This window comes from Musa acuminata, chromosome BXJ2-8 (genome assembly GCF_036884655.1).
Source record: "Musa acuminata AAA Group cultivar baxijiao chromosome BXJ2-8, Cavendish_Baxijiao_AAA, whole genome shotgun sequence".
In the NCBI taxonomy this organism is placed as follows: domain Eukaryota; kingdom Viridiplantae; phylum Streptophyta; class Magnoliopsida; order Zingiberales; family Musaceae; genus Musa; species Musa acuminata.
In genome coordinates, this window is record NC_088345.1 from 46,154,965 (window position 1) to 46,175,938 (window position 20,974).

The 20,974-nt window shown below is 41.5% G+C and overlaps 3 protein-coding genes across 4 annotated transcripts; 1 reads left to right on the forward strand and 2 right to left on the reverse strand.

Annotated features, from left to right (window-relative positions):
* Positions 1-3,657: 3,657 nt before the first annotated feature.
* LOC135619715 (formin-like protein 16) lies at positions 3,658-7,645 on the reverse strand. Its single transcript, XM_065121985.1, has 2 exons — positions 6,255-7,645; positions 3,658-5,227 (listed from the first exon to the last, which is right to left on the reverse strand). Exons 1-2 carry the CDS (start codon positions 7,628-7,630, stop codon positions 3,865-3,867), a joined length of 2,739 nt encoding a protein of 912 aa, XP_064978057.1. The 5' UTR covers positions 7,631-7,645; the 3' UTR covers positions 3,658-3,864.
* Positions 7,646-10,570: 2,925 nt separating this feature from the next.
* LOC103995286 (chromatin remodeling protein EBS) lies at positions 10,571-14,739 on the forward strand. 2 transcript variants are annotated; one of them, XM_065121992.1, is made up of 6 exons: positions 10,571-10,874; positions 10,972-11,314; positions 11,398-11,466; positions 12,746-12,884; positions 13,912-13,978; positions 14,540-14,739. In XM_065121992.1, exons 1-6 carry the CDS (start codon positions 10,793-10,795, stop codon positions 14,542-14,544), a joined length of 705 nt encoding a protein of 234 aa, XP_064978064.1. In that variant the 5' UTR covers positions 10,571-10,792; the 3' UTR covers positions 14,545-14,739. The 2 variants fall into 2 exon arrangements, with proteins under 2 accessions (XP_064978064.1, XP_009414116.1); XM_009415841.3 differs by lacking the exon at positions 13,912-13,978.
* A 530-nt stretch (positions 14,740-15,269) lies between these two features.
* On the reverse strand, positions 15,270-17,523 carry LOC135619717 (serine/threonine-protein kinase RIPK-like). Its single transcript, XM_065121990.1, has 5 exons — positions 17,081-17,523; positions 16,856-16,991; positions 16,281-16,417; positions 16,059-16,182; positions 15,270-15,971 (listed from the first exon to the last, which is right to left on the reverse strand). The coding sequence occupies exons 1-5, from the start codon at positions 17,444-17,446 to the stop codon at positions 15,400-15,402; spliced, it is 1,335 nt and encodes a 444-aa protein (XP_064978062.1). The 5' UTR covers positions 17,447-17,523; the 3' UTR covers positions 15,270-15,399.
* Positions 17,524-20,974: the final 3,451 nt, after the last annotated feature.

Here is a 20,974-nt window from a genome sequence, read left to right on the forward strand (position 1 = left end):
AGTCTCTACAAGAATTGGAATCCTAGTAAAGTCTCTACAAGAATGATTGGAATCCTAACTAGAGCTCAGTAAGAATAGATGATTGGAATCCTAAATGATTAGAATCCCAATTGGCTCAGTTGGAGATCCAAGTTCAAAGATTGATAGGTGACGTAAGAGAGTTCAAGCAATATACTTGTAAGAGCAAGTAAGGAAATTGATAGCTCATGAATAGTTACTCATACAAGTTAAGGAATATCTCATTATCATCTCTCATGGAGAGCATGAGCTCCCAAACCATAAAGCTGGGGGAGGGATGCTCGGGATTTTAAAGAATTAAAAAACTTTCTTTTTGATGGATTAATACTTTAAAATAATCCTATCCAAATTGATACCTGTCGGAAACAACAATATATCTCATTGAGAATGCAAAATTGTTGTGGGAAATACACTAAGGTGTCGTCGTAAACAACACAACAATGCATCTCATTAGGAATGCAAAATTGTTGTGGGAAATACACTATGATAATTGTAACATCAGTACTTGGGCGAGTTGTAAATTTAATTTATGCAATAGAGTATAGAGTTCGTCACACCTCTACAATTTGAGATTATGTGAAGTTATGGCAAGTTTGCCAAACCTCTACGATTTGAGATTATGTGAAGTTATTTTATGTGATGATGTTAGATATTCAAGACATACATATATATATATATATATATATATATATATATATATATATATATATATATATATATATATATATATATATATATATATATATATATATATATATATATATATATATATATGAGAATGACAAACTTTTCTATTTTCTCAATTGTCTAAAACCATTGGCTAAAGAGGAGTTGTGTTTATGAGCTAACAGATGCAATTGCTGAGGTGGAACGTCTCATATGAGAGATGACAAAGGAAAAGAAATGCTTATTGGAAAATGGGCTCTATAAAATCTTTCAAATGGAACGACCTCAAGAAAAAAGATTCAATGCAACATGGATCCAGAAGGAATGAAGTCAACAACTTATCACCAAGACCTCGCATGGGAGTTGTATTTTTGTTTGCGAGGTGAAGTCCAAGAGAAACCTAAGTAGAGGTCAAAGAAAAAGATCGACTCTTTAAGCTTAACGAAGGAATATCATGCGTTAGGATAATGTAATTATTAATTGTTAAATGCACGACTAGTTCAAGTAATCAAAAACAAAGGTATATGATAATATATTAATATTTATGGATATCAAATCGAATAGGAATGTGACCGGCATAATGGGGATACAAGAGCCACATACTAGTAAATAAATAGTTGATTGGGAGGCAAGGAGATATAGATTGAAACTAGCAAAAGGTTATAAGTCGCATAAAAAATTAATTTAAAAGTGGAGCATATTTCTCAATTGACAAAGGAGTTAACGTTTAGATTAAAGATGAGAGTGGGAGCGCTAACTTTATGGCACAAAGATTTTCAGGTTATTTTTAAAATGAAGTTTCTATCATAAATGAAAGTTTGTTCTTAAATTCATTTATTTTCTGATGGACTGATTCTCCATTTTATAGTCTTATAACAAGGAAGACATATATATAATCAGTCATATAAATAATAAGGGAGTTGAGGTTAAAAAAAATAATTCATCCTACAATAATGCAATCGGAGTTAGAAGATTTTATCATCGTAGGGTAAGTGTCCATCGAGACAGACACTCTTGAAGAATATATTGATTTGTCGATAAATTATTTGTCAAAGTTTATTCCACAACGATACAAGGTGGAATGATAGCTCAAGCTCAACCAAGGAGTCATAGATCTAATTAACCATCCACTTCGGTTATCATTATTTTTAGAGCAGGAGAATCTCATGACATCTTAGATAAGCTATTGGATGATGGATCATCCTAGAGCTAAGCTTTGCTCATAGGTTCTGGAATGCCCTACAACAAGCTAACGGTGACCACATCAAAAAGTTCATTTTATTGATATAAGATCTGATGGGAAATACCTTATAAAACACAGGATGTGCAATAATAGCGAATTACTATAAGTAAGATATTAAGATGATCTAGGAGGAACTCAACCATCGGATTAGAAGCTTATGAACATGATAGTATGGGTTATAATACTGTAGTGGTAAGTCTTCAAGCGTAACCAAATTTATGCTCTCGAGGGAAAAACATAATTCTAACCAAGGTTCGCTGTACCGTACCGTACCGGCGTTTCGACTCAGGCTCAGTACCGGTACGGTACGGTATACCGCTCGGTACACCCAGGTGTACCGAGCACTACTACAGTGCTACAGTGGACTGCTACAGTGCTCGGTACGGGCGGACCGGTACAGGGCGGTCCGCGTACCGCTAGCCTGTCGGACCGGTACGTACCGCCCGTACCGGGCGGTACAGTCCGGTACGGCAAACCTTGATTCTGACCATAAATGAAGCATAGTTGATGCGAAAGGTGTCGGCAAAGCTATTAATTAAATAGGCATTCCGTGAGGGTGAAACCCAACTCAGATTCAACAATACTTTTGGCACTCCAAAAGTCGAAGAACGAGTGAAATCAAGAAACCAACTGACTCAGAGCAAGTAGTACACTTGGAGCAATTTTGGTGAAGTTAATCAAAGTAGTTCGGTTCTCTTCACTTATGCAGTGGAGCTCAATCAAGTAGAAAGTTCTTCAAAGGAACTCACAAGTCAGAAATAAACTCCTCACGATCATTTACCTTAAAAATGGGGGATTGCAGAAACCCAGTTGGAGGAGATGGTGAAGGATCCAAAGATGCGAGAAGCAAACTTCCTCGTGGGAGAATACCACAAACTATTCAAGTTAAGAAGCTCTTGTAAGGTAACACCTTAAAGGGGGCTTAAACACACAAAGATGATGACTCTTCTTATTTTATCAAACAATTGATTGAAAGGTTTCAACCTCAAGTGTTCCCAACATTCCCAGCTCAATAAGAACTGTAACAAAGTGGAGGAATCAAATTCGATGTCTCGATAGTAAAAGTTAATAAACAAGTTGTCATGGAAGATGATCAAGTTGCAATATTCATATGAGAATGAATAATTATAATAATAACATTGGTTCAATATGCATTACAGTATGAACTTAAAAACAAATGGATGGAATTGTTCAAACCTTTGAACAAGTTCAAACGAAAATCTATAGGAGTGACAAAATTAAAATTAGTGTTTAACTAATTAATACCATAAACTCAATTTATCATTTATTTTTCAGGTTGGACACATGATTAAATATTCATCCCATAATTAATTGAATATGTTCGTTTAACATATTAATTATTGCTCAACCGTCACATAGTAACTTCAAATTCTTGACTTATAAAAATTAAAAAGATTATTATTTGTAACTTTTTTTACTGTTTATAATCTCATTTTAATTTTTTAAAGATATTTTTAAATAAATAAAAATATTTTTTTTCTATTTCCTAATCCTCTTCTTTCTTGAGGAAGGACGATATCGAGGGGACAACAAGTGATGTCAAACATCATCGAATGACATAAGTATGAAATAAGAGATTGTGGGATTATAAATAATTTCCCAAGAATAAAATTGATAATATTAGAATTATAAATAATATTTTTTTATTATTTTAAATAATTATCAATAGTAAAGAGATTGTTAATAGAAAAAAAAAATGAATAGTAAGCTTCAAAAATAAAGATGAATACATATCATCAAACTAATATTTTTCTACACTTTGGAATTGTGAATCGAAAACAACGTTGACACTAATTACAGAATTTAATTAATTTAACCCAAAAAAAAAGAAAAATCAATCAACAATGTTAATCAATCATTCTCGACACGAATCTTAGCACACAAGCAGCCACTCTGCTGCTGCCTCCTCTTCCCCGTCACGACGGCCCGTCATCGTCGTCGCTGCTCGAGTCCGACTTGGAATTTTCCGACATGAAGTTTGGCGGCAAGTATGGAAATCTCGCCATCGGTTTCCTGCCGCTCTCCGAACCCTGATCGGCCGCCACCGACACCGCTTTCGAACCCGCCTTGGACGCCGACCCTGCGTCCGCCGGCCTCCTCCTCTGCAGGTTTCTGGCAATGTCCACGCAGGCCTTATCCACCATGTTCAAGAAGTCCCTCACGATCACGAACAGCTGAAGCGGGTGGCTCCCTTTGTCCTTGGAAGCTCCGGGCTGGTAGTACTCCGTGGTGCTCTTCACCAGCTCCAGAACCCGGGCCTGCTCTCCCCTCACCGCCTTCAGCTCCTCCTCCGCCCCGCCCATGAACGCTCGCATCTCAATCACGAATCCGTCGCCGTTGCATGTGTCCACGAATCTCCTGATCTCCGCCAGGCGCGCCCCGAGTGACGCGCACGTCCCGGCAAGCACGTCGTAGTCTATGCCGGCTGCTTTCTTCGCGTTGGCGAACTCGTCGCTGATCCCGCCCACGATCGGCAGTCCCAGCTTTATGTACTCCTTCTCCCTTTCTTCTCTCGCGGCACGGCTCATCGTCCGGTCGAGCGTCGGACCGCTGATGCCGGACTGGCGCAGGCTGTGGTTGCGGTTGACCACCAGCCGCTTGCCCTCCGACCGGATGACCTCCTCCACCACGAAGTGGAGCAGCGTCGTGCTGCCGTCAGTGCTCTTCACGTCGGACAGCTTGCAGAGCGCCGAGAGGTTAAAGGCCTGCGCGTTGCCCCTGGCCGTGCCGGCGTTCATGAGGTTGCCGGCCTTGAGGACCGCTTCCAGTAGCTTCAAGAACAGGCCACGGCTCTTGAGCTCCTTGCACGCCAGTTCCAGCGTTTGAAGAGACTGCTTCAGGTGCGCCACCTCGTGCTCGTAATTGGTCCGGAAGAGCATGGCTTCGAGGCGCAGAAAGGGCGAGGAGACGGCACGCAGGATGTGGAAGAGGAAGGACTCGGCGTCGGCAAGCTTCGCAGGGTTGCCGGTGTAGTCTCGAATCAAGGCTTCCTCATCCTTGGTGGGTGCGATCTTGGTGAGCCGTTCGAGGACGTCGGCGGGAAGGCCACGACCCTCGACAAGGGCGTCGAGGATGTCCTGACGGCTCAGGGCCAGGGAGCGGAGGACGATAGCGATGTTCTGCGACTTGCGTGAGTCGAGCAGGGAGATCTGCGTGGGAGTGACGGGGCCGCCATTGGTGGATGAGGCGGCGCCTTTGCCCTTGTCTTTGGCCGCGTTCGAGGATTTCTTGTTGGTAGCCATCGTGCCAAAGAGAGCTTCCATGATGTCTTCATCGAACCTGCCGAGCCAAACAGAAGAGTCATAAGAACGAGACGACTCCATCATACGAACATGAATCAGACTTTTACTACAAGATTAGCAATCAAAAGGCATCATAACTAAGCCGGTAAGATCTGCGAATCGAATTTATCAGTGCATTAGGTCTGCCAACATCAACTGGCATCAGACATGCAGATGACATGCTCGAGATAATGTCTGTGAACTTGTATTTTCCTGCAATGCATGTCAACCTTCTTAATTCATTTCAAGTCAAGAGTCATAGCAACTCCATACTTTGTTATGTGAGAGTGTAATATGAGAGTGCAGTAATTAACATTTCAGAAGAAGAAAACCATTTCATATGAAAAATAGATTAATAGAAAGCTATCAGATGAAGAAGCAGTCAAAGAGGCTATCAGATGGTGCTCATACTCAGTTACCAGGTCAAAGTTTGCTCGAGGTGGATTATGATCTGTACTCCACTAATTAATTTCAAGAGGCTGTTGGTGTAGAATAGGTTTATCCATCTCTAACAGTCATACATAAAAATAGGACTACCGCAGCATGCGTTTGGCCCCCATGACAGCATCTCAAAGCATATAAATAGTGGATTTGATCAATTCACGAACTTGAAAGTTTCAAATCTTAAGAAATTAATTGATTCGGGAAAACAAATATATTTGCCTTTGCATCAGTTCGGATTTGTTCTACTCTTGCAAATTGAAGGTTAAAAAAGGATGTTAGTATTGCTACTCTAAGAAGGTTTTAATTGTGATCTCACATGATGGATCTTACTAAAAAGCTTTGGCAATTGTGATTAGATCAATCCATGATAGTAGTTGTCGGTTAAATCTAATTGTCCCTAAAGTTTAGTGCCTGCAACTTGTTCGCCGAAATGCCACCTCCAAGTTGAAGGTTTGACAGCTCTCTCCGTAAAGAGGATAAATTGGGTGGCTTATTCCACATTGAAATTGCATGCGCTACGCTCGGTTAAACCGATTCCCTAGAATTCACAGAGAGGAAAGAAATGTGGAAGTGGAGCTTACTTGAATGAGCCGTCGGTGATCTTATCCCAGACCATTGAATGCTGGGGGTTAATTGGGTTCATCTTATCCCAGTGCAATGGCTTCAGCTTTTTCGGCCCGCCTTCCGCTCCGATGGCCGCCGATGATTGTCCCGGTACAGGCGGTGGCCTCGAAGATGGACCGCTGGATGGACGGCTGCCGCCAGGTGGTGGGGGCGGTGGAGGTGCGGATTGCGGAGCCAATGTGTTTGACTTCGTCCCCTGTGGAGGAACCGCATTCGATTTTCTCACTGGTGGCAGAGGAGGAGGAGGTGGTCGAGGTGCTGCGCTCGACTTCATTGCTGGTGGCGGTGGAGGCGGAGGCGGAGGTGGGCCTGGTGGCGCCGAGTTACTGGCCTGCGGTGGCGAGTGCGATGGCGGCGGTGGCGGATGTTGGGGTGATGACGACGATGTCAATCTACCAGGCGGCGGAGGCAACGATTGCTGTTCAGAGGCAGCAACATGCTTCGAACTCCTCCGCATGGGCGCAGCAGCCGCGGAGAACGGTGACGCCGAGCTCTGCTCCGAAGCAAATGACTGCGACGAGGAACGGATGGAACCAGCGGGAAGCAATGGCTTCTCTTGAATCTTCCGGTCGTTTCTCGGGGGCGAATGATCAGCGACTCCTCCTTCTTTCTCCTCGATGAGGCCGGACGGATCCAATACGTGGTGACAGTGTTGGCACCTCTTCTGGTTGAACTCTCGCCAGTAGATTGCGTCCAATCCATTCTCGTCAACAATAAGACTTCTTGTAGGCTGGAGCTTTGGTTTGGACTGGAGGCGCTCGTTGAGGGTGCTATTTCCGCCATTGCCAACTTCTACCTTTCGTTGCCTGACCGATAAGAACAGGAAAGTCACGAAAAGGAGGCCGCAGAGGCCGAAGCTACTGGCCGCAGTGATGGCAACCGCCTTCTTCACGTTACTGTTGCTCGTCTTCAACACAGTCGGCGGAGGCGCTGGTGGAAGCGATGGCGGGGCCACCGGCGGAGGAGGTCTATTCTGGAAGGCCGGGGAAGGAAGGGATGGGAAAAAGGTCTGGATGTTCTTGGGGCCTGAAGGTGGGGGATTGGTATCTAGAAGCCGCCGCCTCGGAGGAGAAGTCGATGCCAATGCCGATGCCGATGCCGATGCCGATGCGAGACACAAGATCAAAGAAGAAAGGAGAAGAGGAAGGAGAGGGAGAGGGAGGCACCGTTTAGAGGCCATGAACAGGCTGGAGATGACTTTGGAGGAAACCGTGGAAGAGAAGAACGAAGAAGAGGAGATTGTTGTGGGGGGGGGGGTGGGGGCGTGCTGTGGAAAGAAGTTGGGTGGGTAGTCGCCGTTCACGGACACGGTTTCATCGGCCGACGGCTTCATTCGTACACGGAAAGGCAGAAGAGGTCATAGCTCGCTGCCGCTGGGTGGAAACTTCCATTTCCTACCAACCACAATTCTTCGGTGGGGGAAAACGCCGATACGGATTACTAGAGGTTCGTTTGGTGGCGGGTCGTGGCATGTAGCGTGAAGGGTTACGAAACGGGGTGGGGATTTCTTGATGACTCCGTCGACAAGACACGAGGAATTGATGACATATGCAGATGCAGGCTTGACATAATCAATGAATTTTGATTAAAAAAGTCGTACTTCTAAAAAGTCAACTTTCTTCTGCTTCATAGCTCGCTGATTTCTTCAGACTCCCACCAGAATTAAATGCATAAGAAAAGAGATAGAGCATTAGAAACCCGTTTTCTGATAATTTTGTTAAATAGAAAATTAAAAATTACTAAATCTATTTTAAATTTATAAGCTCAATCTAATAATATAAGTATTGATTATCTCGGAGCATAATATCTATCTCCAGACCTCAATTTATATTACTGTCTCTATTAAAATAATTAAATTATATTTTAATTACTTTTCTGATCCTGGATGGTATTGAACAGATGCACGCTTTAGATTTGGTTAGTAGCACTATATGCTTCAAATTTTTTTTGTTTTCAATCTTAGTTGAATGCATCTCACTTAAACGTTTGGGTGAACGCAAGGAGCCATGAGTTTTTTTTTATCATAAATATCTTTTTTGTCATATGTGTGTATGTCTTATGCAAATGGCATGATTTGATTGTATTGAGTGTAAAATAATTTTATTTAAATAATAATAGAGAAACATTTAACAAAGTTAGCATATTATTGTGTTAAATATCAATAATGTCGTGGACTTAACTGAAATTATCTATGTCTATATCCTTACGTCATAAACTTAGTTGAAATTATCTAAGTTATGAGGTATTTTTAGCTAAGATCGTTTAAATCATAATATAATCTATCGACAAAGGATCAATCTAGTTACAACTTTACTCAAGTAAAGATGGACTCTAAGAGAGCAAATTGATTAGTTCAAAAGTGAGTAGTAAATAAATCACAATGTCTTAGAAGATGATAACTTTATAAACAATTTAGCAAACACTCAAAGTGCAAAAGAGAAATGACAAAAAAGAAAAAAAAAGAATTTTATAAGGCAAATGGTTATTCATTAGGTGTTGGGCACATTGACAAGTCCTCGTAGGTTTAACGTGCGAACCTATAAAATCCAATCAATGCCAAATGCACTCGGTGAGTAGTTGTTTATGGGCTTACGATTGTTTATTTATCTTCTAAAGTCCTTATTTTGTTCCTTCTTTTTTTTCTCTCTTTTTCACATTGAATATTTATTAAATTACTTGCAAAACTATCCTCTTTGCGAGATATCACGATTTGTTCATCACTCATTTTTGAATTAATCAATTTATTATTTTATAAATCCTTCGGGACCCAAGCATAATTGTAACTAAATTAATACCTTACAGATGATAACATAAGATGTCCTTACAATTTAGACAATCTCTAAGTATATGGCACTGGCATAAGGGTGCTTGAATTTTAATTAATTCTATGATATTATCATAATGATATTTTATAAGATAATTTTAACTAAATTAATGATATTATGATATATGTCCCTAGTAAGACGATAAAAGAATAATAAAAAAATATATTTGAGGTGAAGAAAAGTGATGTATTTAGTAAGATGATCAGATCTGACTCCATATGAAGAAAAGTGAGAGTTGTGTAATTATTAAAAGGATGGTAAGAAGAATAAGGCGAAGAAAAAAATAAGAGACAATTGAGGAAAAAAATAAAACAAGAAAAACAAAATGAAGAAACAATAAAAATTAAATAAGGAAATTTTATGAAAAAGCACATAAATTTACATTATTATTATTATTATTTTGTTATGATTCAGTAGTCATTAGCCTTCTCGCCAACAAAGAGGAAACTTGATGGTCACATGGAAATCGAAGGTTCCACGCAACTGCAACAAATAAGTCATCACTGTAAGAAGCAACCGCCAATGGCCCCGCCATCGCCTTCCCAACATCCCCGCCGCTAGCAAGAACGTTGTCTCCATCACTGCAGCCAGCAGCTTGGTCCTCTACGGCCTTCTTTTCTTTGCTTTCCTATTCTTCTCGGTCAGGCAGCAAAGGTTAAGAGTCGCCCTGCATTCGACCTGCGAATTCTCGTCGTTAACGAGCATGAATTGGATGTCATCTACTGTTTCGGAGCGGAGCTCCGTGACACCGTTCTCCGCGGCCGCTGCCATGGGAGGTGGAAGCATGTTGCTGCTTCTGAACAGCTATTAATGTCTTTGCCGCTGTCGTTGGTATCATGGTCACGGCCGCCACAGCCGCCACCACGGGCCAGTACATCAGGGCCACCAGGACCGCCTCCGTATCCACCCCAACAACCTCCTCTGCCACCAGTGATGAAGAGGCACCTCCTCCACCGGGGACAAAGTAAGGGATAGCAACACCAACACGGCCTCGTTCACCTCCGCAGTCTTTGGAGACCGTCAGCAGCAAGTTGCCGCCAGCGACACACCCCTTGGTGGCAAACGGTGGCCCATCTTCGAGGCCACCGCTTGCAATAAGACATTCATCGGTGCCCCATGGCGGGTGATGGGCAGGCCAAAAAAGCTGACGACAATGAATACCCCAGCGTTCGAATGAATGATGTTTAAGATGAAAGGTCAAAACTTAGATTTTGTGGGTAAAATCGATGTAATCATCTCCACAAATCCTTTGCAGACCACAAAGCGCGGACCACGTCACTTGAAAGGACACGTACGAAATCATGATCGAAGGAAATGCTGGTGCATGGTTGATGCCATCCAGCAGAGCAAACCCACTCATAGCTCCTAATGACTACGCTGTAGGCCCCGTAGTCCGTGAAGCGCAACGCGAGGCCGTTATTTAACCCAACCAAAAACAAAAAGTGAAAACAATTACATCGCTCGACGAGCCGTCTCCTGTACATCCCACTCTTGTCGACGCCCAACCGCTCTCTAGGGTTTCTATTTCCCGTCTAATTCCATCGCCTTTCCTCCACCCCTCCAATCTCAGCACGACCAACGGAGAAGGAGATCCGAACGATCCGTCTCTTCCAGCGTAATCCACGGAGAGACGAAAGGGGATAGTGGTTTGATTTGGTGTCCTCTGTCGGATGCAGCTGATGGCCAAGACCAAGCCGGGGAAGAAGGACCTTGATTCCTACTCCATCAAGGGTACCAACAAGGTCGTCAAAGGTATTAGAGTTTTATGCGGATGATATCATTCTTGGATCTGTTTCTCGATTTTTGGCTGCTAATGTTTTATGCTTGCTGGGGGGTGGGGGGGTTGTAGTGGGGGACTGCGTGCTGATGCGGCCGGCGGAGTCAGAGAAGCCACCGTACGTGGCACGGGTGGAGAAAATCGAGGCAGACCACCGCAACAATGTGCGCGTCCGCGTCCGGTGGTACTACCGCCCCGAGGAGTCCATTGGTGGCCGCCGGCAGTTCCATGGTGCCAAGGAGCTCTTTCTCTCCGACCACTATGACGTGCAGAGCGCACACACCATCGAGGGCAAGTGCACGGTCCACTCCTTCAAGAACTACACCAAGCTGGAGAATGTTGGTGCCGAGGACTACTTTTGTCGCTTTGAGTACAAGGCGGCCACTGGGGGCTTCACTCCTGACCGTGTCGCGGTGTATTTCTCTTTAATTCCTTTGACTTTTCTTTAGCTTTCTCGTAATTGTCTGTCCATTTGTCAACTGGCATTTTGTGTCTCAGGTACTGCAAGTGTGAGATGCCTTACAACCCTGACGATCTCATGGTCCAGTGTGAGGGATGCAAGGATTGGCAAGTGACCTAAGTTATTCTTTCATGCTCTGCTCCTCTTTGTTGTTACTCTGATCACTACAAGCCTTTGGCTACTTTTAGTCTAGTCATGACCAGTTGCTGCTGAATGATTATCGTGCTTTTGCTAATCTTTTTCCTTAAAGCTATGGTTGGCTCTTCCATATTTCTCCCTGAATATCTTCTGATTTAAATACGATATATCATTATTATTTTTAGCTTCATTAGTTAGTCATTCATCTTCTGGAATACACTGTAATATTTTTAATGGAGTGAAGACATGATCTTTTAATAGAGATGGCCAAGCTAAGATTCTTTTTTCTAACTCATCTTTTATTTATTTTCGTGTGTTTGATGCTGCAAACTTGGAGACTGTCATGTTGCTGGTTTAGCTGCCACTTCCTCTCCTTGCTGCATTTTTGAGTGGATTAGGCCTTTAGCTAAAGTGTAGTATTCACATATTGCATGTAAAGAAAGCTTGTGTAGCTTCATTGACAATTACCAATAATCAATGAAGAGGATAACACTTATTTCATGTTATCTTAGTGGTTCTTTACTTCTTGGTCCATTATGTGTTGGTAGTAGCACAAGCCATTTTCTTGTTAAAAGCCTTTGTATGATAGTTATCAAAGTTATATTGAGACATGAAGCTCATGGGTGCTTAGACACTGAGCTTCAGTTGATTAAAGGTTGAACTTGAAAGCAAATTTGAAAGCCTTTACCAAAACATTCCTAAGGCTTGCAACTTGCTAGTCTAAAAATACCGAAGTTAGTAAAAGTTGGTAACCACTCTATTGGGACGAAGTTGGTCATCTAGGCTGTCAAGACTCCCAACAAGAATCTTCTATAAGATTTTCCTCACTCCCTAAGATTAAGTTTATAAATAAGCATGTCCACTGATTCTAATTGTAGGGCTTTTCTTTACAGTGACCACCAGTGATATGTTGCCATTATGTTAATGCATTTTTTAGCCAATCATAATTCCCCATCAAAGTTGCTGGAGTTTCCACAAATAATGTTTCTCATCATCACAGTACCTCTTCGTGAACTACAAACCACTCAATGTATTTGGACCAGAAGTTTGTTTTATAACATCCGCAGCCTGCAAGTAATACAATGCATATATGTTATGATGTTGCATGTGATCATCGTCAGTTCCTAGTATGAGCTGAGATTATTTTTTGCTTTGTTTTGTTAAACCTTTGGTTTATATTGTGTTATATTTCCTTTGGTAATATTTTTTTTTGTTTGGTTGAGGTAATAAACATGAATTTATGGACAGGTTCCATCCATCTTGCATGGGCATGACAATTGAACAAGCAAAAAAGTTGGATCACTTTCTATGCTCTGATTGTGTCTCTGAAAATGATGCCAAAAGATCTATGAATGGGTTTCCAACTTCACCAGTTTCTGAAGCCAAGGTAATATGATAATTACGTATTTGCCCCTAGTTCTTGATTGATGTAATTATGCTTGGTTATAATAGTAAATAATACAAAAAGTTTCAAATTGTTTTTTTTTTATAATTTGATTGTTATCCAAACTCTTCTTATTGATTTTGAAGTGGTTTAGAAGTCTGGTATCCAACTAACATGTGCTTACGGTACATATGCATTAGCCTTATACTGTGTTAAGTTCTAACTTCGAAAAATATTATATCCCTGATAGTAATGTTACAATATATGCAGTAAGAAAATTTTCTAAGCACCTTCCAATCGGTGTCACTATAATCTTCACAAAGTTTGGTTTCAGTGCAAGGTTTGGTTACCTCAAAACAGTACATTGGAGTTTCTTTCCACAAGACAGTTATCATGATAATCTTTGTTTCTCATGTACACATAACTTATAGGCATCTTATTAATTCTCTTGGTTTTGTATACGACATCATGTGCTATGTTATTGAATTTTAGTGCATTGCTCACTGGTGGAAGTATAAAGGGGATTAAAGATCCAATTCACATACTAATATACTCTTGCTATGCAAAGAGTCACCTGATATTGATCATGAGAGAACCTCATGCCATGTTTTATCTACTTACCAATTTATATTTAGCATGCCTGGGAAACTATATGTATGTTAGACATAGGTATAAGGGAAAATTAGAACAGGATCTTGTTCCTTATATTTTTCTGTTTTAGTTGATATATATATACACATACACATATATACATACACATAACATATATACACACACACACATTTATATACATATATATGTATATAAATATATATATGTATATATATATCCTTCTACAAAATTTATCCAGTATAAATACTTGTAAATGTTTATGATATGTTAATTGAGATCTATGCCTAGAAGCAGATTCCACACAGAATGCTGCATGATATTTGATATTTATTCTTAATTTTGACTGTTCTCATGTTCTGCAACCATAATGTAACCTTTAAAAGCACTTAAAAACCAAAATACTTGCATTGTGGACTAGGGAAGATATCCTAGTGGAGGGAAACTCTTGATGTGGGATTCTGTCAATGTACATACTTGGATCTCAGGTAACACTAAACAGATTCTGAAACATACCAATGTGCCAAAATTTATAGATTAAATCAAAATTTCAAGTTTGTTGGCTCAGAAACTATGTTGAGCTCACTGAGGTGAATTTTGTCTTCAGGACTATCCTGCACTAGTAGATGTATGCTAATTGAAATGGTTTCTTTTGTGGAGCATGTGCGATGGTCTTGTGCATAACAGTCATACTGGGGGTTGCTTTTGAACATATTAAATCATCATTCTTGTATCCATGTGAAAAAGGAGCTTTTTTTCATTTGTAAATAAATCGTAGGGCTGTGGAAATAGGAACTTAATTGTGCATCTTACCACTTAGGTGTTTGCTTCCAGTCAATTTAACCCTCTAAAGAACAGCTTGCCAGTTTAGGCAGTAGCCGCTGGGTTCCTATTTCAAATAGTAAAAAGCTGGCATATACATTTTGGGAGTGTTAATTCAGTTGTCTTGAGTAGCAGAACTTTTAAAAGAGATTGCTATCAATGACCAGATATTTTTCGTTCGTTCATGGTCATTTTATTCGTCAGATCCTTCATTTTTCTTATTGCAGGCTGAACCCAAGCGGCGGAAGAGGTAGTTGCTGATGCTGTAGATTTGGCCTCTGAGGATATATGCGTTTTATAAGAGATAACCCGTCTTGTTGGTAAGATGAAATTGTACAGTGCAGAGAACAGACTGCTTGAAGAGAAAACCATTGTCATGTTTATGAACTTATGAATGTTTATAGTACTGCTCTTCTCACCCTTTTAATTATGTTCTACTTGTAATAAAGCAGCAAATGAAAAGAAAAATAAGTGTGCCGATATATGGCAAATTTAACTGACTATAAACCATTTACCATACTTTTGAAAGTGAAGTATTATCTAACTTGATAAGGACTTTGACCTTTGATAGCAAAGTCTAAAGGATCAAATCGCATTCAATAAGAAAGTGAAGTGTGGTGTTTTTATTGCTGTTGTACCCAATTAAAGGACAAATGGATAAGGATAATCTTCAAATTTTTTATCATTATCATTCCATCTAGAGGCTTAACATATAGCATTAATTATATAATTAATGCTTGACATGTGACATTAAAAACAGAGAAAAGATTTTGCAAGCCTCAGAAACTACTACAAAATCTAATGTCCATCTTTTTTTATTTTTAACTTCACTCTATTTTTATTGCACAATATATTTCCAAAATGATACAACCACAACAAACCGGAAGGATCAGCTACTTTTCACGCTGGTGGCCCCTTTCGCTAATTAGTCTTCTCATCCGTAGTGTGTAGCCAATGTACATGGCATCTTCTATGTCAAAACTTCCTTAAAATCTGACATTATCCGAAGAAATGATGCAACTAAACAAAATGTCGTATCCGATTGTAATCTATGTACAGTATGAAGCAATCTAACATCTGTTGTTGTTTATGCTCCCCGTTCCTGATTCTGTCTCACTGTTCTCCGGACGTGGGAGTTCCGATACAAGTTGTTGCCATCCCTGTGCAGGGTGATCTCAGAATGAATGACCGAGTTCGGGAACCTTTGTTTGTGTCTTTCATCCCGATTGTGATGGTTCTTCTCTTCCGTCTCCATTTCCATCTTCTTCTCCTCCATCTCCTGCAACTTCTCCTTCTTCTCACCGACTCTCTCCGTTGGCGCAACGTACACGAAGGGACCAACGGGCACGTCATTCAAGCTCAGGAGTGGCTCCAAGCTCTCGACGACGCTCCTCATGTCAGGCCTCGACTTTGGAGTCTGGCTCAGGCATTTGTGAGCGATCGCGGCTGCCCTCTGAGCACCCTTGGTGGAATAGAGTCCGTCAAGGCTGGGATCCATGACGCGGCTTAGCTTGTCGGCGTTGTTCAGGTAAGGTCGCGCCCAGTCGACGAGGTTCTTTTGCCTGTTGGGGCGGTTCTTATCGACGCATCGTCTCCCTGTCAGCAGCTCCAGCAACACGACTCCGAAGCTGTAGACGTCGCTTTTGGCTGTAAGGTGGCCTGTGCAGGGGATCGATGGACTGTTACTCAACTATCAGCCACAGTAATCTTCTACCTGGAAACCACGAATCAGCTACGAGTTCTCACCGGTCAATACGTACTCCGGTGCCGCATAGCCATGCGTGCCCATCACACGCGTGGTGACATGCGTGTTGTCTCCTTGAGGTCCGTCCTTGGCAAGCCCGAAGTCCGAAAGCTTCGCCGTGTAATCCTGTGATTCCAAGTCAACGTCGTGCGATGAGGTAAGTTTGCATTGATGCGTGCAAAAAGACTTCTTGTTTTAACTCGTTCAAAGTCCAAGAAATTTACCGATTCGAGCAGTATGTTGGATGCTTTGAAATCGCGGTAGATCACCGGCTTCTCAGCCTCGTGAAGAAAGGCGAGCCCCTTGGCGGCGCCCACTGCAATCTTCAACCTCGTTGACCACGGCAATGAGGCAAGAAGGCCTGTGCAACATAAAGGAGATAAAGCTTAAACCTTCATACGATTTACACCTAAACTGTGTGTACATGTTGGATGAACAGAATGACAAAGTTGGCGACCAGATGAGAATGGAATGTAGTCTGATGTGATAGTCCAACCTTGCTTGAAAACAATGTGTTTTTGGCTTTCCTTAGTTTTACGTTTATGTAGTGGTTGTGAGCTGTCCACTTTGTCTTTGACATCCATAAACACAAAAAAGCAAAAAAAAAGGTTGATTTGACCTCACTCTCTGATCGATTCATATGATTGACCCAAAAGGAAAGTGGAACGATTCAATTCATAAGAAAGTTATGAAGAATCTCAATAATTCATCTTCTTAACCAAAAAACAAAGATAAAAAGATTGATGTTTTAGATCTAAAGAGGAAATTCCATGGATCATACAAATCAAATTAGACTTACTCTTGAAAATATGGCTTTCCAAGCTTCCTCCAGGCATAAACTCGTAGACGAGCATCCTGTGTTCATCTTCACAGCAGTATCCAACGAGTTTAACGAGGTTGGGGTGCCGCAGTTGCCCGAGGAAGATGACCTCCGCCTGGAATCACACACGCAGAGCAAGGGGATCAGGAAACAGAGGAATCCAATCCAAGCTTCATTACCAAGGGTGATCGTGTTAGTACTCACCAGCCACTCTCTGTGGCCCTGCGATCCATCCAAGTCCAGGGACTTCACCGCCACATACTGCGCCTTGAGCCCCGGCCGCAGCTTCTCATCAATGTATCCCTTGTAGACAGGGCCAAATCCACCCGATCCAACGAAGTTCGTCATGGAGAAGTTCCTGGTGACAGCTTTCAGCTCCGCAATTGTGAACGCAAGCAGGTTGGATCCTGCCAGAGTCAACGACAGGTCCTCCGGGGAGAACGGTGCGCGGAAGGAGTCGCTTATGCCGGAATTCGAGCTGCTTCGGAGCTCCCTGCGCCTCGCTGAAGAGCTCTTCACACTCTTCCCCCAGCAGCTCATCAAGAAAGATATCCATGGACTCTTGGCCATCTTGGAGAAGGCTCGCAGCTGAGGAGAACCAAGAGGTAGAATCACAGGGAGGAGGAGGAGGAGGAGAGGACATGGAAGCACGACTCAGCAATCTGATCTCATTCATATAGTGCTGCTGGTTTCCTGGAAATGACTCAAGTGTCCCTTGACTTGGACCAATGACACAGCAAATCTGTGGGAGATCCAAACCCAGGGAATGGTTGTGGTTTGAGGGGCATTCCCCACTTTTCTCTACCGAGACACGAGATAAGTATCATGTAAGCCTCTCCAGAAGCTGACACAGCACCTGCGAGGAACCTTCATTCGATTTCCTTTGATTTCGGGAAGTTAGTGGCCCATCATAAACAAAGCTTTGGTGGCTTATTCTCGAGCATCCTCTTGCTAAGTCAGATCCTTTCGGTTGGTCCTCCTTTTCCATCAAAATGGTTGTCTTGGCAGCTGGTTCTCATCAACACACATGATTGGTAGTATATGTGTTTGAGCTCCCAACGATCTGCTTCGAACACAGACCACGCAGCAAGTTTACTTCCATTTTTGTACCCCTACAGAGAAGCATTGCAGGATGCACGTCGGTAAGTTCTGCCGTTTGGTGGATACCCATATCGACTGGTTTCTCTTAAAGAATGAAAGTAGTGTCTGCTTAAGGCCAATTGTTTGCCGGAGTACGTCATCTAACTCTCTCTAGAGTGATCATTTATAATGGCCAATGTCAGACAGAAATAAGAGAGAGAGAGAGAGAGAGAGAGAAATCAGATGACTTAGAAGATTCAAGTCTCTTCATTTATTGATTAATGAACGAAGGTCTACTTTCTTTCTTGCAGGAGATGAAAGCCTTGACTTGCCATGATTCCAGAAGCATCACTGTTTTTTGTTCCTTTGCGTTGCACCTTTGTGTTGTGGTTGATGACGATGAATTAGTAGGGAATATTTTTGACTAGTATTCCATAATAAAGTCTTATTTATGCAAGTAGGATATTTTGGATCGTCACCTCAGCCTCAAGGAAGTATTCACGCTTATTCACACTAAGGAAATATCATTCTTAAATGCCACATCTAAATTGATCGAAAATATGAGATGCATGAATATAATATATTACATGATGTGAGTTGGTGGTGGTGTGTCTCTTCTGCAACATTCTTTGAATGATCCTCTCGATCAAACGGATGAGATTGTCTTCGAGAAACATGTGGCGCACAGCAGCACAACTCCGACACTCGTTTCGTGGGTACGTAATGAGTCCATCGTGCTCATCTGTCTCGTAAAAGTTGGATCGTCCCGAAGGAACGCAAACACAGCGACGTCAAATGTTTGATGATTCACTGTGAATCGACAGCATCAAATTGGGAATAGGTGGGCTGTCCTTTCAGCAACGTTAGTTGAGGCTTCTTTCTCTTAATTATTTCTTGAGATCGCCGGAAAAGGATGCGTGCATTAAAATACAATCATGCATTGGTTTAGGTTCAGGTCACCTTTCTATGCAAACACAAAGAAAGAGAATGTTGATTGCAAAGTTCAACCAAACATATTGTGGTTTGATTTTTCTTTTCAAAAATAAAATTATTTACTCGTAAGTTTGAGTGCAAAGCATCTCATCTTATCCTAAAAGCTTACATAAATCAATATCAAAATCTTACTTTTTGAAAGACATTATTACAAAGTATCTCTATTATCGTCTCCTATTCATAATAATTGCGAATAAGTCATCCTCTTTATTTTTTTAGAGATAGACATTTTAAATCGTAATACAATAAATTCAATAATATGGGTTTGAAATGAACCTAAATCAACATCATAATATTGTAGTAGATAAATGGAGACAAGTCAAGACAACAAATATATAATATTTTGATACATCTTATCCATCTCTAATAATAATTTTATAATAGTCTTTGATAACTATTAGATAATTGATTCGAATTTATGTAAATATTTTTTACATGTTATTTACATTCCGATATAAATGAATCCAATCCATTTTTCATATCAAAATTCATCACACAAATAATATAATCTAAATTACGATTTACAAATCAAGCTCTTATCTCGTACGACATGAGGAACAAAGTTGTCAGCTTGTGGGTTGGTCACGAATATACTTCAAATCAAATCAAATCAAAGTTTCTACGGTCCGATTCTGCCACCCAACCGGTGCCCAATCACCGCCACCACAGCCCAAAGAACTTCCGGTGCCGATGGCAACTCCACTGACGTGAACACGCTGAATAGGAGGAGAACACGAGAATCGACGCGTCGTTGCATGAGTCGTAAGGACGAGAACGGCGTTTTGCACGACGCAGCACGGCGTCGTCAACAACGGAGAACAGTCGCATTCTTATCCCTTCTTCCCCTTCCGAGAAAACTCTCCAAGCCTCGTGTGAGCGCAGAGCCCATTCAAATCAAACCGACCGCGTGATCTCATTCGACTCCCTGTCGCCTTTGCTCTGCGTGGTTTCCACACTCCTCCACGCCCACCCCACCCACCTCTCGTCGAGTAAGTCGGACCTCACCTACTCTCTCTACTGCTTGCAGAACGATCCGTGGATCGAAATGGATGTGAATCGGCGATATTCGGGTTGACTGACCGCCTAGTTGGCATGTTTCTTTAAAACCTCCGTTGACTATCTCCATCAATCCAGAAGGAAGCTTTGTGGTTAGTTCAGATAACAAAGAACAACAACGAGAGATGACTTTAGCAGCATAGCTGGTCAAAACTGCTGCTCGAATCAGCTTCAAATTGTTTGCTGATGCATCAAATAGTGTAGAGATTTCGGTAGAAGATTTGTTTCCGGGGAAGGATAGGATAAAAGCCTCCTCTGCTTTTGACTTCTCACACCTGCTTGGGTCTGAAGAACAGTCAGCGGCCCCTTGTCGTAGGAACCCAAAAAAGTCTGCTGTTCATGTTGGAAACACCACGATCTTTCCCAGACTTGCGTGGCTTTCCGCGTGTCGAACGTTCAGGACGTGTACACAAGGAAGGAAGAGATTGAAGTAGAAAGTGGATGAGTCCTAAATTATGATTGGTGTGCTCTTCATCTTAATCTTTAGGATAGCTTAACCGGCAAATAACCCTTTGGTGCTCCCTTCTTATGACTTAGCCGATCCATCTTTGATGCATAGTATATTGTTTGCATTAGTTGGATGAACACTTATATTATGCATAAAAAGGAATCCTTAAGTAGGGTTGTAGTAATTATGACTCTCTCCCAATCGATTAATTTATTAGAGTTATATCAAGAAAATACAAAATTACAAACAATTTAAAGAAATTTAGAATCAATTTATTTCAGAAAATGCTGTGATCATAATATTTTGTTTTATATATTTCTGAATTTGCATTATTTGGATCAAAATCTTCAATAGGCTAAATATTGCTGATTCAAACTTAATCTTACACTAAGGTTTGTCAAACGGGTCGGGTCTGTCTCACTCGCAAATTGGATCCGATCCATTTAAGAGGGTTCACGAATCATGTCCTCAAACGCTTCACCCGACATGAGGCGGAAAGTCCATATGATCCTCGCGATGTT

Excerpts from the sequence above, each read along its gene's own strand:
- LOC135619717 (XM_065121990.1), bottom strand. The coding sequence starts at position 17,446 with ATGGCCAAGAGTCCATGGATATCTTTCTTGATGAGCTGCTGGGGGAAG. Across the intron at positions 16,992-17,080 it reads AGGGCCACAGAGAGTGGCTG|GCGGAGGTCATCTTCCTCGG; the intron begins GTGAGTACTAAC and ends GTGTGATTCCAG. Across the intron at positions 16,183-16,280 it reads CCAACATACTGCTCGAATCG|GATTACACGGCGAAGCTTTC; the intron begins GTAAATTTCTTG and ends TTGGAATCACAG.
- LOC103995286 (XM_065121992.1), top strand. The coding sequence starts at position 10,793 with ATGCAGCTGATGGCCAAGACCAAGCCGGGGAAGAAGGACCTTGATTCC. Across the intron at positions 10,875-10,971 it reads TACCAACAAGGTCGTCAAAG|TGGGGGACTGCGTGCTGATG; the intron begins GTATTAGAGTTT and ends GGGGGGTTGTAG. Across the intron at positions 11,467-12,745 it reads TGTGAGGGATGCAAGGATTG|GTTCCATCCATCTTGCATGG; the intron begins GCAAGTGACCTA and ends ATTTATGGACAG.
- LOC135619715 (XM_065121985.1), bottom strand. The coding sequence starts at position 7,630 with ATGAAGCCGTCGGCCGATGAAACCGTGTCCGTGAACGGCGACTACCCA. Across the intron at positions 5,228-6,254 it reads ATCACCGACGGCTCATTCAA|GTTCGATGAAGACATCATGG; the intron begins GTAAGCTCCACT and ends TTGGCTCGGCAG.